The sequence below is a fragment of the Mobula hypostoma genome, chromosome 23 (assembly GCF_963921235.1).
Source record: "Mobula hypostoma chromosome 23, sMobHyp1.1, whole genome shotgun sequence".
Classification (NCBI taxonomy): domain Eukaryota; kingdom Metazoa; phylum Chordata; class Chondrichthyes; order Myliobatiformes; family Myliobatidae; genus Mobula; species Mobula hypostoma.
This window is the reverse complement of record NC_086119.1, coordinates 28,056,084-28,072,496: the sequence shown is the minus strand read 5'-3', so window position 1 is coordinate 28,072,496 and position 16,413 is coordinate 28,056,084. Positions and strand designations below refer to the sequence as shown.

The 16,413-nt window shown below is 39.6% G+C and overlaps 1 protein-coding gene across 1 annotated transcript in view; it reads left to right on the top strand.

Moving 5' to 3' along the window:
* kiaa0753 (KIAA0753 ortholog) overlaps positions 1–16,413 on the top strand; it is a 66,834-nt gene that overhangs the window by 40,124 nt on the left and 10,297 nt on the right. The window contains exons 12-16 of the mRNA XM_063031033.1: positions 2,832–2,915; positions 7,892–8,062; positions 9,913–9,994; positions 13,561–13,681; positions 14,403–14,624. Of these exons, the coding sequence (XP_062887103.1) occupies positions 2,832–2,915; positions 7,892–8,062; positions 9,913–9,994; positions 13,561–13,681; positions 14,403–14,624 (680 nt within the window). The remainder of the gene's footprint in view (positions 1–2,831; positions 2,916–7,891; positions 8,063–9,912; positions 9,995–13,560; positions 13,682–14,402; positions 14,625–16,413) is intronic.

Here is a 16,413-nt window from a genome sequence, read left to right as displayed (position 1 = left end):
TACAAAGGAAAGGTGGTAAGGCTCAGAGTAGATGTGAGTCACTTGCATGCAGAGGAAGGAAAAAGATTATAATGTGGTGTAAGGAATTTGCTGATTTTTTTTTGTTTTCAAGGCTGAAGCTTTAATAAACCAGAAGAATTGATGGACAGTGTTAAATGAGATTGAGAAACTTTTTAACTAGGCAAAAAAACAGTGAAAAAATTAAAGGAATGAAACACCTACAAATCTCTTGGACCTGATGGCTTTTATTGTCTGGTTCTAAAAACTGTCTACCTAATAGTGGTGTTACAAATATTCCTAGATTGTAGATCTACAATCGAGTTTACAGAGACTGTAAATAGAACATTATCCAAGAAAGGAATGAGAGCAGAAATAGGGGATTAAAGATCACCTAAGAAGTGTTTGAAAACTACTGAGATGTCTGATTAAGGGGATGGTAGCAGCGCCTTTAGAAAATCAGGATCAGGCAGCATCAGTATTTTCTGAAAGGGAACTCTTTATTTATCAATATGTTCTTGAGTATGTGATTAGCAAAGAGCTTGCTTGCGTCATACACTTGGGTGCTCCCTTTAGTTACCTGATGGGGTAACCGTAGTCTTTGGCCAGGAGCAGAATTCGTCGGTTGGTGCCCGTCCTTCATAGAGTGTTTCAACCCTTACCACTACACTTTCCAGCTGGCGGGTCAGCAGTGGTGGCCAAGTCACTTCCCATCTGACCCTGACTTCCAGCTCACCTCTTTGCACCACCTCTGGGAACTACAGCTTCCTTCCCACATTGACCCTCATCTCCCATGATTTGCCAGTTTGCAGCAGATTGGATTTAGGCCTCTTTGATATGACTGGTGTGGCCCTCTCATTGATGAAAGTGACTGCCCTGTGTGCTTCTTTGCCAGCTGGTCTCTTTTTTACACCTCTCCCGCTCCAGTGTGTCAGCAAGGACCTTGCCGTGAATATAGGAACTATGGATATAGTTATTTTTTTGTAAAGGTATTTAATAAGTTACTTTACAAACAACTATCTCATAGAAATAAGGGTTTGGGGATACTCATGTAAAATACTGTCATGAATTGATTCAAAGACAGAAACTGAGTATAAATGGATCTTTTAGTGACAAGCAGCAGTAGATAGAACAGCAATGGTTATTGAGCTGTTTTCAGTCTACATTAATGACTTGGATTTAACCACCTTGGCTGACAATAAAAAGCTGGGTGGGAAAGTGAGCTATGAGAAATATGTGGTGGGGCCAGGAGGACAAAAAGAATGCTGGGCAAGAAGGTGTCAGATGGAGTATAATGGGGAAAATGTGAGGTTATTCACTTCGAAGGGAGTAAAAGTGCAACTCTTTTTTAAATATTGAGAAAGTAGTAAATGTTGCTATTACTAAAGTTAGGCTATGCTAACTAGGATTTAGAAAAATACTTATTCAAACATGCAAGATCATAAAAAGGATTGGCAGGCTACAAGCAAGTTTAGCTGCATAATTACCCTGACAGTGGACTTTGAGCCAGTTGCTCATTGAGCATTTGGGGTAGAAAGCAGGAAACTTGAGCCGTGGTATTGACAAATTAATTGTACATTACTGTAGAAACGCAAAGGTACTAAGAAACAATGACAGATGAAAAGGTAGATGGCTGGGTTAGTAAGTTTGCAGATGATACATAGAATGGTGGCGTTGTGGATAGAGTAGAGGATTGCCAAAAATACAGCAGGATTTAGATCAGCTGTGGATATGGGCAGACAAATGGCAGATGGAGTTTATCCAAGCCAAATGTGAAGTGTTGCTCCTTGGTAGATCACATGTAAAGAGACAGTACACTGTTAAGGGCAAGACCTTAACAGTGTTGATGAGCAGTGAGATCTTGGGGTCCAAGTTCATAGCTCCCCGAAAGTAGTTACACAGGTGCTGGGTGGTTAAGAAATCATATTGCACGCTTGCCTTTATTAGTTGAGGCACTGAGTTCAAAAGTCAGCTTTCTATTCCCCATTATAGAAAGGATATCGAGCCTTTGGAGAGGGTGCAGAAAAATTTTACCAGGATGCTGCCTGGATTAGACAGCATGTATTATAACGAAAGGGTGGACAAACTTGGGTTGTTTTCTCTGCAGCAGCAGAGGCCGAGGGGAGGTCTGGGGTTTGTACAATTATAAGAGGTACAGATACAGTAGAGAGACAGTGACTTTTTCCCAGGATTGGAATGTCTGTTACCAAAGGGCTTACATTTAAGGTGAGAGGGGGTAAGTTCATAGGAAATGTGAAAGGCAAGTTTTCTTTCACACAGAGAGTGGTGGGTGCCTGGAATGTGCTGACTGGTGTGATGGTAGAGGCAGATACATTTAGGATTTTTAAGAAACGTTTGGATAGGTACATGAATATGAGGTGAATGGAGGGAGATGGAGACTGTGTGGGCAAAAGGGATTAGTTTGGTTGGCCATTTGATTACTAATCTAATTGGATCGGCACAACATTGTGAGCTGAAGGGCCTTTTCCTGTGCTGTTTTGTTATATAGTAGTATGAGTTATGTCATTAGTTGTGTATACCTAATTTTTTGAAAGCGTTTTATGTCTCTGTCAATGTGCTCAGCTAGGCTGATCAGAGTTTAAATGATTTAATGTTTTCAATGGGGATTGCAAATTTCTTGCTTTATCTTTGGCTGCAGCAAAAAGATGCCATGGGTGATGTGTTTTTTGCCCTCTCATGGTTGTCACCTTTGGAGACCCACAAAGTTTCCATATTAGGTACAGCACCAACGTAAGTATATGAGTGACTATTTCTGAAAAATGCTTGTGAGAAACTTGTGTCAATCTAAGATGTAGATTCTTTCCATACAATAGGTCATCAGTGACTCTTGGGAGAAGAAAGCTCGGCGTAAAGAGTCTTCACTACAACACCAACTGTCATCAAAAGTTGCTGATAGGGTGAGAAGTTTGAAAACAAGTGATTTTGCACTACTAAGTAGATTTTGAACTTAAGTAGAACAGTTATCTGGGTTAGATTAAGTAAATCATAAAATGTCAAATGTCTTTTGTTGATGAGCATGGATTTACTTTAAGGTATAATAGGTTATCACAGTAAAGGAAAACTGATAATCTGCTATCTGATTGATTGTCTGGCAACTGCTCACTCATTCGCCCAGAATTATGAGCTTGGGGTCCAGAATACAAGTGGAGTAAGCAGCCAGAACTGGGTATCCAGATCGGGGGTTAAACCTGGTGTTGGGTCTTACAATATCAGGAGTTAAGAACATGGGTAAATTGTGACCGGAACCAGGACCTGGGCTGCTTGTACAATTCCCATTCTTTAAGCTCACCTAGTTCACTGGAAAAATTCATATACCACAATGTAACCTCCATTTTTTTATTTGAAAAGCGATTATAAGTGTGGTGGATTGTTAAATAAGATCAATATGTCCAGTACCACCAAAGTCCGGAGGATATAAGATCATTGGTGTTTTACAATACATAGATTTCCAGAAGCTGCATCCAACATTATTATAGAAAATAAGAGCTTGTATTGAAGGAAGTAAGCTATTGGTGTGAACGGATCAGTATCTGACTTACAGTGGAGGTATAAACAAGTGCTTTTTTGGTTAGCAAGATTTAAACACTGGGTCTTGAAACTTCCTCTACTTTGCATCTTGTGAGCAAATGTACTGTTGCTGAAGAACCTGTTTGAGGACCTAAGGGCAAGATTTGTGTATTGGAGGGAAATGAGAAATTGTTGTCTTCTGTGTTCGATGGTGACATGGCTCACTCTGGACATGCCGCAAACATTGGTAAGACCCAACGGCTTCTTGATACGCTGAAAGGTGGACTGCTGATTCAGAGAAGACAAAAGGTGGGGGGGGGGTCTGTATTTCATGATAAGCTCTTTGTAGTGCTCAAGCGGTCTTGTCACACCCTTGTTCCACCCCTCCTTGCCTGACGTGGAACATCTAATGATTAAGTGCCAACCATTCTACCTACCAAGAGAGCTGTCCTCGGGTGATCCTGACTGCAGTTTACATACTGCTAAAGGCCAGCATTAAGCAGGCACTCAAGGTATTGAGTGCTACCCTCAGCAAACAAGAAACAGCCTACCCTGATCATTGTTGGAGACTTCAATCAGGCTTGTTTAAAGGTATTTCTTCCAAATTATCAACACTTCACGTGCAGCACAATGCCACTTATGCTCACTTTAACTGTCGAAACACGCAGGCACCTTCACAAACTTCCACAGCCCCTGATGACCCTATGATGTGAGAGTATCCTTCAGGAGGCTGAATCCTTGAAAAGCATCCAGATCAGACGGGGTACCTGGCCAAATATTAAAGACCTGTGCTGATCAAATAGCTAACAAGAGGAAATCTGCAGATACTGAAAATCCGAGCAACACACACAAAATGCTGGAGGAACTCAGGAGGCCAGGCAGCATCTATGGAAAAAAGTACAGTCAACATTTCGGGCTGAAACCCTTTGGCAGGACTGGAGGCAAAAAAGGCCGAGGAGTAGGTTTGAAAGGTGGGGGAGAGGGGAGAGAGAAAAGCCAGGCGATAGGTGAAACCAGAGGGAGGCAATGGACGGGCAAGGAGATAACAGGAGAGAGGGACAAGGGGATGGGAAGTGGAGAAAGGGTGGGGGGAGGCATTACTGGAAGTTTGAGACATCGACGTTCATGCCATCAGATTCGAGGCTACCCAAACGGAATATAAGGTGTTGTTCCTCCAACCTAACTGTGGCCTTATCCTGATAGTGGAGGCGGCCATGGATGACAATATGGGAATGAGAAGTGGAATTAAAATGGATGGCCACGAGGAGATCCTGCTTGTTCTGGCAGATGGAGCATAGATGCTTGGCGAAGTGGTCTCCCTATCTATGTCGGGTCTCACCAATATAGTGTACAAGCGGCAACACTGGGAGCACCAAACACAGTATATGACCCCAACACACTTACAGGTGAAGTGTCGTCTCAACTGGAAGGACTGTTTGGGGCCCTGAATGGTAGTGAGGGTGGAGGTATAGTACTTATCCTTGCAAGCAGGACAAGTGGTAGAAGGGAGTCTATTAGCTACTTGGACTATACCGCGTCCCAACCTGCTACTTGTGAAAATGCCATCCCCTTCTCTCAATTCATTTGCTCTCAGGATGAGGCTTTTCATTCTCGAACAAAGGAAATGTTCTCCTCCTTCAAAGAAAGGGGCTTCCCTTCTTCCACCATCAACGCTGCCCTCAACCGCATCTCTTCCATTTTATGCACGTTTGCTCTTACCCCATCCTCCCGCCATGCTACCAGGGATAAGGTTCCTCTCGTCCTCATCTACCACCCCTCCAGCCTCCGTGTCCAGCACATAATTCTCTGAAACTTCCACCGTCTCCAACTGGATCCCACCACCAAAATATCTTTCCCTCCCCCCCCACTTTCTGCTCTCTGCAGGGATCACTCCCTACTTGACTCCCTTGTCCATTCGTCCCTCCCCACTAATCTCCCTCTTGGCACTTGCAAGGAGAAGAAGTGCTACATGTGCCCATATACCTCTTCCCTCACTACCATTCAGAGCCCCAAATAGTCCTTTCAGGTGAGATGACACTTTACCTTTGAGTCTTTTGGGTCATATACTCTGTTTGGCGCTCCTGGTGTGGCCTCTTGTATATTGGTGAGACCTGATGTAGATTGGGTGACTGCTCCTCTGAGCATCTACTCTCTGTCCGACAGAACAAGCGGGATCTCCCAGTGGCCACCCATTTTAATTCAACTTCCCATTCCCATTCCCATCCCAATATGTCCTTCTGTGGCCTTTCCACTCTCGGGATAAGGCCACACTTAGGTTGGAGGAACAACACCTTATATTCCATTTGGATAGCCTCCAACCTGATGGCATGAACATCGATTTCTCGAACTTCCAGTAATGCTTCTGCACATCCCCCGAGCCTCACCATTTCCTATCCCCTTATCCCTCTCCTTGCCCACCCTTTGCCTCCCTCTGGTGCTCCTCCCCTTTTTTTCTTTCTTCCATGGCCTTCTGTCTTTTTCACTAATCAACTTCCTAGCTCTTTGCTTCATCCCTCCCCCTCCAGTTTTCACCTATTGCCTGCAAAGGTACTCAGCTTATTTTCTCCAGTCCTGCTGAACTGTTTCGGCCTGAAACGTCGACCGTACTTTTTTCCATAGATGCTGTCTACCTTGCTGAGTTCCTCCAGCATTTTGTGTGTGCTGATCAAATAGCTTGAATATTCTCCGATATCTTGAACCAGCTTTGGCTGTCACTTGCTTCAAGCTGGCTTTAGCTATACCGGTACCTAAGAAGAATGTCATAACCTGCTTCAATGGCTATCGTCCAGTAGCACTCACATCATCTGTGACGATGTGCTTTGAGAGGTTGGTTGTGAAACATATCAACTTCTACCTGAGAAGTGATTTGGATCCACTCCAATTTGCCTACCATCACAATAGGTCAACAGCACATGCCATTTCATTGGCTCTTCACTCAACCCTAGGACATTTGGACAGCGAAGGTGCATATATCAGGATGCTCTTCATTGACTACAGCTCAGCATTCAATATCGTCATCACCTCAAAACTAATCAGTGACCTTCAAGACATTGACCTCATTACCCCTCTTGTGCAAATGGATCCTCGATTTCATCATTTGCAGACCCCAGTCAGGTTGGGTTGGCAACAACAATTCCTCCACAATTTCCATCAACACATACTTGTGCTTTATACTTATGACTGTGAGGCACATCTCCAATGCCACATTTAAGTTTGCTGATGACACCACTGTTGTTGGCCAAATCAAAAATGATGATGAATCAGTGTATAGGACTGAGATTGAAAATCTGGCTGAGTGGTGCCATAACAACAACCTCTCACTCAATGTCAGCAAGACCAAGGAGCTGATTATTAACTTCAGGAGAAGGAAACCAGATGTCCATGAGCCAGTCCTCACTGGGGCATCAGAAATGGAAAGGGTTAGCAACTTTAAATTCCTTGGTGTTACAATTTCGGAGGATCTGTCTTGGGTCCAGCACATAAATGCCATTATGAAGAAAGCACGGTAGCCTCTACTTAGAAGTTGAATTGTTATATGGTTAAGATTGCGAAGGTTCAGCATGTCATCTGAAACTAACAAGTTTCTATAGATGTGGTGGAGAGTATATTGACTGGCTGCGTCATGGTCTGGTGGGGAATAACCAATGCCCTTGAAAGGAAAATATGACAGAAAGTAGTGATATGGTCCAGTCCATCACTGGTAAAGCCCTCCCCACCACTGAGCACATTTGTCACAGGAAAGTAGCATCTGTCATCAAGGGCCCCCACCAACCAGAACATGCTCATTCTCGCTGCTGCCATCAGGAAGAAGGTACAGGAGCCTCAGGATCCACAGCACCAGGTTCAGTAACAGTTATCACCTCTCAATCATCAGGCTCTTGAACCAGAGGGAATAATTTCACTCAACATCACTCACCCATCACTGAACTGGACTCACTATCAAGGACTCTTCATCTAGTATTCTTGATATTTATTGCTTATTTACTTATTGATATTATTTTTTTCTGTCTTTTTGTATTTGTGCAGTTTGTTGTCTTTTTGCAGAATGGTTGTTTTCTGTCCTATTGGGTACTGCCTTTCATTGATTCTATTGTGTTTCTTGTACTTACTGTGAATACCCAAAGGAAAATGAAACTTATAATGACATATATGTACTTTAATAATAAATCTACTTTGAACTTTTGAGCTTTGATAATTGCTGTATTTTTGTCCTTGAGCACTTAAAATCAAATCTAATAATTACTCTTGCTTTGAAAATAAACAAATTCTCCATTTACATAAACATTTTTTGAAACTTTTGACTCTTGTGTAAGAGTGTGACTGCCATTGCTAACAATACATCAGTATTTTTGTAATAATCCTCCAGGCTGCAGCCAGTGCAGACTTTCTCAGTGAAAAGATATTAGATGAGCTGCTGGAGGACACAGCACAAGAATTGCTGAGTATGGAGTTAAACGCAAAAGTTCATTCCGAAGCTTTGATGATGCAAGATGGCCCTACGCTAGAGAACCTGCTACAAAGGATGGAAGAGATGGAAGTAAATATTTATTAATCATACTGTCTAATTTTTTTTTTGGTTTCTACTCATTAGATACCTCCCTGTCTTTGACAAAAGTCCAGCACTACCAATAATCTGAAAAACTTAAATTCTATTTCTGGCCGTACTTCATAGAGGCATCATGGACATTGCAATCAATTGCTACAATTCTGCTGTTCAGAAATTAAAATCGTAATTCTTGCTTTAAAAAATCCACTATATAATTACAAATTTTCAAAATCTTTGACTCCCCTCTATACCTGTGGCAGAAATGATTAACAACTTGCGCAATCCCATTCTTTGGTGTCATGGCAAAATAACTAGAATTTCTTTGTTTATTCTTTCTTTGCAGTTCCTCTCACTCCTAGTCTTGTTCTTGGTGTCTTGATGTCCTTGATGAGTCTACTAGTAGATGAATGGAAGTATTCCACATGATCCTTATATAATGTTGTTCTTGCTTTTCCTCTTATCTCTCATACATCATGGCGAATACTGGAGCTCCAGCAGGCTGTATAAAGAGATCTATGATTTTATAGCCTCTGTGTGCTAAATATCCTTGAGATTATTATTCATTATATTGCATGGCAGCCTAGAAAGTACACTGCAGTACTTTGGGATCAGTCCATACGATCCAGTTCTGAATAGAATTACTGAAGTTTACCTGTTGTGGGTCAGCTGTCCACATTTTCTGCTCTCTGCATTCATTTTACAAGAGTATATCATATTACTCAGCACAGTAGCAGAAAATTATTGTCATATCCAAATAAGCTTACTTTGAAATGAACATTTGCAAAAACTTCAGAATATAGGGGCACCATGGTAGCCTAGCGTTTAGTGTGACACTATTACAGCTTGGGGTATCAGAGTTAAACTCTGGGGCCATCTGTAAGGAGTCTGTGTACATCCTCCCTGTGGAACGTGTAGGTTTCCCTGGGTGCTTTGGTTTCCTCCCACAGTCCAAAGATGTACCTGTTAGGTTAATTGGTCATTGTAAATTGTCCTGTGATGAAGTTAGGATTAATTGGGACTGTCGTAGGTTGCTGGGGCAGCATTGCTCAAAGGGCCAGAAGAGCCTACTCCATGCTGAATCGCTAAATAAACAAATGGTTTTCAACAACATCTCACTATTCTATTATGGACATCTATTGTAAAATCACTAACTTGACAACCAACCTATTTTATAACATTTGTGTTTTTTTTTGAATGTGCATGAGAAGTTTTGAGACCTGAGCCCATTCGAATCACAATACTTTTAATTAACATTTTTTTAGAAGTTAAAATAGTATACAGTAATGAATTGCAGGGTGGGAAATGCCTTGCAAATCACATTAAATGGTTTGAAACCATGTACACTACCTCATTTTATTTCAAAAAACAACAGGAATTCTGCAGATGCTGGAAATTCAAGCAACATACATCAAAGTTGCTGGTGAACGCAGCAGGCCAAGCAGCATCTATAGGAAGAGGTGCAGTCGACGTTTCAGGCATTTTACACTACATATTTAATTTTTAAAAATTAAAAAAAATATTTCTTATTTTAATTTACGGATTTTTTATTATATATTGCAATGTCCCCAAAACAACAACTTTCTTGACATATTCCAGAGATATTCTGATTTTGATTCTGATGCTAAATTCCTATTATTAAGGAAGAAAAAAAATATTTAAGTTCTGCTCTCAAGCAGAAAATTCACCTCTTTTTTTATCACTAATTTTTTATTGCAACACCAACAAGAAAATTCACCTCTTAAATTCAGATACACGTAGTTATATCTTTCTTCCACATTATAGAGCACAATAAAAGATTTATGGATCCGGCAATTTGACAACACTTTTTTTCTTTTCGCTAGAGATACCAAGAGTCAGTTCGTAGAAGAATGTGTCAAATTGAATATGCCGATCCTGCTTTCTGGGCAGAGGAAGAAAAGCAAGGTAATTATTTTCTGTGCATTAGTGACTTTCCTGTATTAGCAAGTTTTCATCTGTTGTGCATAGTTACAGTCTCAGAAGTTGTTAACCTGACCTGTGCCATCAAACTGACCGGTGGAGAAATGTCCTAAGAAGAACAAGATAAAAGTTGTTACTTCTAAATTCTTGATATTAAACTGCTTGTACCTATTGGTTAACAGGCCAGATGAGTCATCAGATTATTGGCTTTTTTCCTTTATCTTAATATAATTACGTTTTCAGCTATTTTGTGGCATTGCACAGAATGTTGAGAGATTGGAAAAATGAAAAGAATGTACTTGTATTCTATTAATGTTTGCAAAGTAGTAGCAGATCTGTCCCAAGACAGTAAAGAAAGTTATGTTTGATTGTATTCCCAGGAAAAAAATAGACTTACCAATCCTTTATGGATCACTGAATGCATTAGCATTAAAAATGCAAATTAATCTATGTACTCCAGGGAGATGTTCTTGAATTATTGTGCTTTTTCTAACAAAAAATTGTAGGTAACATCATCATTATTTACTTGGATTTAGAGGAATCTTTGGGGAGTAGCTATTAGTATATGGGGTGTAGGGATGTTTTTATAAATAGACATAGAGATGTGGAAAAAGTCAAGTGACAAAGCAGAGCTAAATCAAGCATTACAATAAGTAAAAGTCATGTTTATTGTAGAAAATGGAACAAAGTTGATGGAAATAAATAGGGTAAGATCAGACCTACCATATTTACTTGTTCTACTCATTTAAAAAAATACTAACTCCAAAATGATTGTTTTCAACATCTGTTTGCATTCATGATTCTGTGGGTATTAAATCAACATCTTCTTATAATTGCCATAATTTCCTCAAGTTTATTTCCCTTCCTTTAAGCATAGCAGTACACGCACTAGAAAATTCCTCATGGCTATTCAACCATAAAAGTAGTACTGCTGATCTAACAGAATCCTCATCCGGTGAGATGTTGGGATATTCCAGTTTAGTTTTATAACCATTACTTTTGACTTCCTCCTTTTCAAAAGTTATGACATTTTTCATTATGTCTGACTACTTTCTGCATATCATAGAATCAATATTCCTATGCAGCACAAATGGAAACTTAAAAGTGTGATCTTGGTTTAGCTCTGCTTTGTCACTTGAATTTTCTCTGCATTTCTAGATTATATATATTTATAACAACAATAACAACATCCGTACACCCCATATGCTAATAGCTACTTCCCAGCAAGGATTTAGAGGCTATGAACTAAAGTTAGAAATTACCGGCAATCCTCAGCAGTATCTGGGGGGGGGGAGAAATAATAGAAAATTAACTATTAAATTTGATACCTCATTCTGATGAAAGTTTAAAGTTAGGAAATGCCCCTACTTCGAGAAGGAAGAGATATGGAGAGAACAAAGGAATGGTCTGTAATAGGGTGGAGGAAAGACAGACAATAATGCAAATGGCGATGTTGCCAGCTGAAAGGGTGGTGAAGGGTTCTCTGATGTAAATCATTGACCTGGTGATAAGAGTAGATGATAAATAACGACAGAAGAGAAGGAAGAAATAAAAGAGAATGCTGGAAATACCTAGCACGGCAAGGCAGAATCTATGGAGAGACATTTGTACTTCCAATTACACAATTTGCTTAACTGTATTTTACACCATCATTTATGATGTTCCCATCATTTCAAAAAATGCACTTCTCTTCTCAACAAAGAACCTCACATTTTCCTACATTATACTTTATATGACATCTTCTTGTCCAGTACTTAATCCTCTTTTCTTCCACAACCTCACCATATAATTCAATACCCTCTTTCAGCAGTAACATCACCATTTGCATTACAGTCTCTCTTGGTCTCCACCTTATCAAGACCATTCCTCTTGTTCGCTCCACATTCCCACCCTCTTCCCTTCTCTGTAATTTAAAATTGAAACTTTGTTTCACTCAAACGAAAGGTTATCAATGGTTAACTGTTGTTTCTCTCTGCACAGCAGTTCTGTGTTCTGGTTCTAAAAGTATACACATCAGTAAACTACATTGCACTCATACAGTCTTGCATTACCCAATCAAACATCAAGTAGGCCAAACAATTTTCTTTGAGTCCATACTTGCTCAAATGGTCATCTCGGCCTGAAACGTCGACTGCACCTCTTCCTATAGATGCTGCTTGGCCTGCTGCGTTCACCAGCAACTTTGATCCTTGGATCATTGTCACTGACTGTAATTCCACACCTCATCTCCAACAGTTCAGACACCGGTCTTAGTGATAGATTTCATTTTGTTTCCTCTATGTGCTTTACCTTTATGTGTTCAATTTTTCTTGTTCTATACTCTCTATTTATTCCTTTTAATATTCTTTACTCTTTTCATTTACCTCATTCCCCTTTGAAAGATTTTTTGGTTTTCATTTATCCGTTTCCAATTTCCATTCTCCCCTTTTTGTTATCAATTTGATTTTCTTCTTATTCACAGTGACAGTTATTCATGTCATCAGACGAGTGACCTTTTCATACCATCTTGTCAGATGAGATGTAAAATTCAAACCCCTTTATATCAGTATGAAAGACTCTAGGTACTATTTGATAGAACACTAAAGTTCTATCCCCATCTACAGGCCAACAACAACATCTTGAAATAGTCATTATTGTAAGATCTTGCTGTGTGCAAACTGATTCATATTTCCTTCAATTTCAATTGTAACTTTGTTTGTCACTTGTTTTGATCTTGTCAAACAAGTATTTTTAAATGTTAGTCCAATTAAATTAGTCCATAATTTTAAGCGTATCTAGTGTGCCACTCTATCGACCCTTTTTTTTTGTTTGAGCCACATCTCTAATAAATTTAACCTTAGCATTGCTGTTGCATTTATATAAATCTTTTCCACCTCCACCACTGCTTCAGAGCTATTCACTATGGTTAACTAGGAGAAATTATTGGTTGCCTTGTAATTTGTCTTTTGAGTGGAGAAGATGATTTGTATGAAATAAAGTATCATCAATTGTGTTGGCGCGTGGCCAAGTGGTTAAGGTGTTGGTCTAGCGATCTGAAGGTCGCTAGTTCAAGCCTCAGCTGAGGCAGCATGTTGTGTCCTTGAGCAAGGCACTTAACCACACATCTACAACGACACCGGTGCCAAGCTGTATCGGCCCTAGTACCCTTCCCTTGGACAACATCGGTGGTGTGGAGAGGGGAGACTTGCAGCATGGGCAACTACCGGTCTTTCATTCATCCTTGCCCAGGCCTGCGCCCTGGAAACCTTCCAAGGCACAAATCCATGGTCTCACGAGACGTAACGGATGCCTATTATTATTATTATTAATAGTATTGATATGCTTAATAAATGCTAATTTTTAAATACTCCTTTTATGAAAGTAAAATTTGGTTGATTAACATACTAAAAGTTTTGTTTTAATAAGTTACATCAAAATTTAAGCATCTCACCTGATAGGGCATATACATTTCTAAAATGCAGAAATGAAACATGCTCATGTATTTTATTGCTTCAAAAACAATGCTGACATGCCATCTAAAATATGTTCTCTGTATATTTGTGTTCTCACAGAAAGAGAGTTTGTCCAGATTGACACACAACCACATACTCCACAGCCAATTAGGATAAGCAGAGCGTTCAAGCAAGGTGAACCCATGTTGGATGCAGTAATTCCAAGGTCTTTAGAAGCAGAGTGAGTTGTGAAGATTGCATTTTTTTCTTTTTGGTAATTGAATTAATGATCCATCCCTTTCCCTCCACTTGGTACAGTTAATCCCCCGGTTACAGCTGCTTGAGTTACAGAATTTCACCCTTGTAGAATTCATCAAATTCATCAAACCCTGAAATTTGAGGTATTGAATTAGATTTCCTCTCATGAAATTTATGTAGGAAAAGAAATAAAATCTCTGACACATGCACAGAAGATGCTAATACTTCAGGTTTGCTACAATTGTAGCTTTGTTACAAGTTGAAAGAGAAAAAATAAGCAAGCTCTTTAATGAGCTAAGCAAAATAACTCTGAAGTCTTGAAGTGTATTTATTTGGCTCCTTGATTCTCCTTTTGCTTGATTAGTTTCTGTTAGTATATTTGTATCACAATTTTCAAAGAAACTGCTTGCTGGAGGCATGGATGAAAGCAGACATAGACATATTAGAAAGGTAATTTGGTTTTCTTTTTACTTAATTAGCAATTATATTTTTAAAATGAATTTGGCAAAAATAAATTAAATGAAGTCATAAACAGACAAGAAATTCAATTTCATTTGTCATAGATTTTCATGTTACATTGTTTCCATTGTGCAATCTTTTATAACTGACAGGTAAATTATATTCAAATTTAGCTGAGATTATACCCGAGGTGATTTAGTTAAAATAAGTTTTATTGTAATAATTTTTATCTTGTTTTAATTTAGAACGCTTGATGACTTAGAATGCAGTGGAAGGCCTGAACCTGCTTCATTGTTGGAACCTTTGGTGCAGAAACCGTCCAAAGAGAAAGGAAGTGGTATTGTTCTTAGCATTCCACAAAAAATGGTTCAGAATATCCATAACTACTGTGAAAGATTCAATCTGTATCTAAAAATGATTTCGCATGAAGCTGTGGGAAATTTTAACCCATGGTTAATTGCTAAAAGGTAATTAATTAGTATATTTTTGAGAAGTACCACATATCAGAATCAGGTTTATTATCACTGGCGTGTGATGAAATCACTGGCAGCATTACAGTGCAATATATAAAAAATTGCTGTGTTGCAATAAGAAATAAATATCAAAAATAAATAGTGCAAACAGAGAACAAAATGGCAGAGGGGAAGACGATGCTCCTGAAATGTTGAGTGTGTATCTTCAGATTCCTGGATCTCCTTCTGATGATAGTAATGAGAAGAGGGCATGTCCTAGATGGTGAGGGTCCTTAATGATGGATGCTGCATTCTTGAGACATCACTCTTTGAAGATGTCATCACTGCTGGGGAAGCTGGTGCCCATGATGGAGCCAACTGAGTCAGCAACCCTGAGCAGGTTTTGCAATTCTGTACATCTGAGCCTTCATACCAGAAGGTGATGCACCCAGTAAGAATGTTCTCCACGGTACATCTGTAGAAATTTGCTAGAGTCTTGAGTGACATACCAAATCTCCTCAAACTCCTAATGAAGTGTAGCAGCTAGTGTGCCTTCTTTGTAATTGCATCAATAAGTTGGGCCCCAGGATAGATCTTCTGAGTTGTTTACACCCAGGATCTTGAAACTATTCACCCTTTCCACTTCCCCTTCCTTGATGAGGGCTGGTGTGTGTTTCCCAACTTCCCCTTCCTGAAGTTCACAATCCATTCCTTGGTATACGTTGAGTACAAGGTTGTTGTGACACCATTCTATCTAACTTCTGTGTGCCTCCTTGTCACCATCTGAGACTCTGTTTAATAACGTAGTTCTTAATGGACAAGTGTTAACTTTCTGACAGCTGTTATTTTGTGAAGACGTAACTAATTGATTTTTCTGGGTTTCATGTCCATTTTCTAGTTAAGTGATTGCTATTACTTCCATTTGGTTTGTGTTATGTATTATTTCACTTGAAACAAACTTATGTATACTTTTATACTAGTTTTCCAACATGAAGGACATAGCTAATTCTTAGAAATTGCAGAAGTAATAATTTCATTCATTCAAATTGAGTCAGAGTAAAAAGTGGTTGGGAAGTCTAGTGGTAAGCCACCAGTAAGCCAATGTTAGATTTATGTCAAGAATATCAACGTGTTCAGCAGTGTAACTACCCATTCTGTGTTTGACATGCTCATTGAAAAGGAACCAGAACTGTAGGCAGAGCATGTTGCAGTGGACTGAGAAAGTGTTAGAAACGCATTAGGTCAGTCAGTAACTGAAAAGAACATCCACATTTGTCCTGACTGTGGTCATCCTAAAGAATATCATGAAGGTGTTTGCACTAAGATGTTAAAGTATTCTTTCCACAAACCCAGAGTATTTCTCCAACAGTTTTCTCTTCATGTCTGCATTTTTGTTTTGTTTTACTCTTCACTAGATTAAAGAAAATGTGCATCAATAGCATTCTCTTGTACTTTAGCCTAACCAACTGTCTAGAGCTACAGTATATGAACAGCTCTAGAGTGGAAAAGTTTATTTTATTTTATTTAGCGACACAACATGGAGTAAGCCTGTCCAGGCTTTCAAGGCGCGCCACCCCGGCAACCCCACAGCCCTGATTAACCCTGACCTAATCATGGGACAATTTTAGATTATGAGAACACTTAGTCCTCTTTTATTGTCATTTAGAAATGCATACTTGGTATTGGTATTGGTGGCATCCGTTAGTCTCGCGAGACCATGGATCTGTGCCTGGAAGGTCTTGCTTCAGTCTGTGTTAGAGCAGTGTCTGTTGTGGCTGTAGAGGCCCACACAGGAGTGACAGTC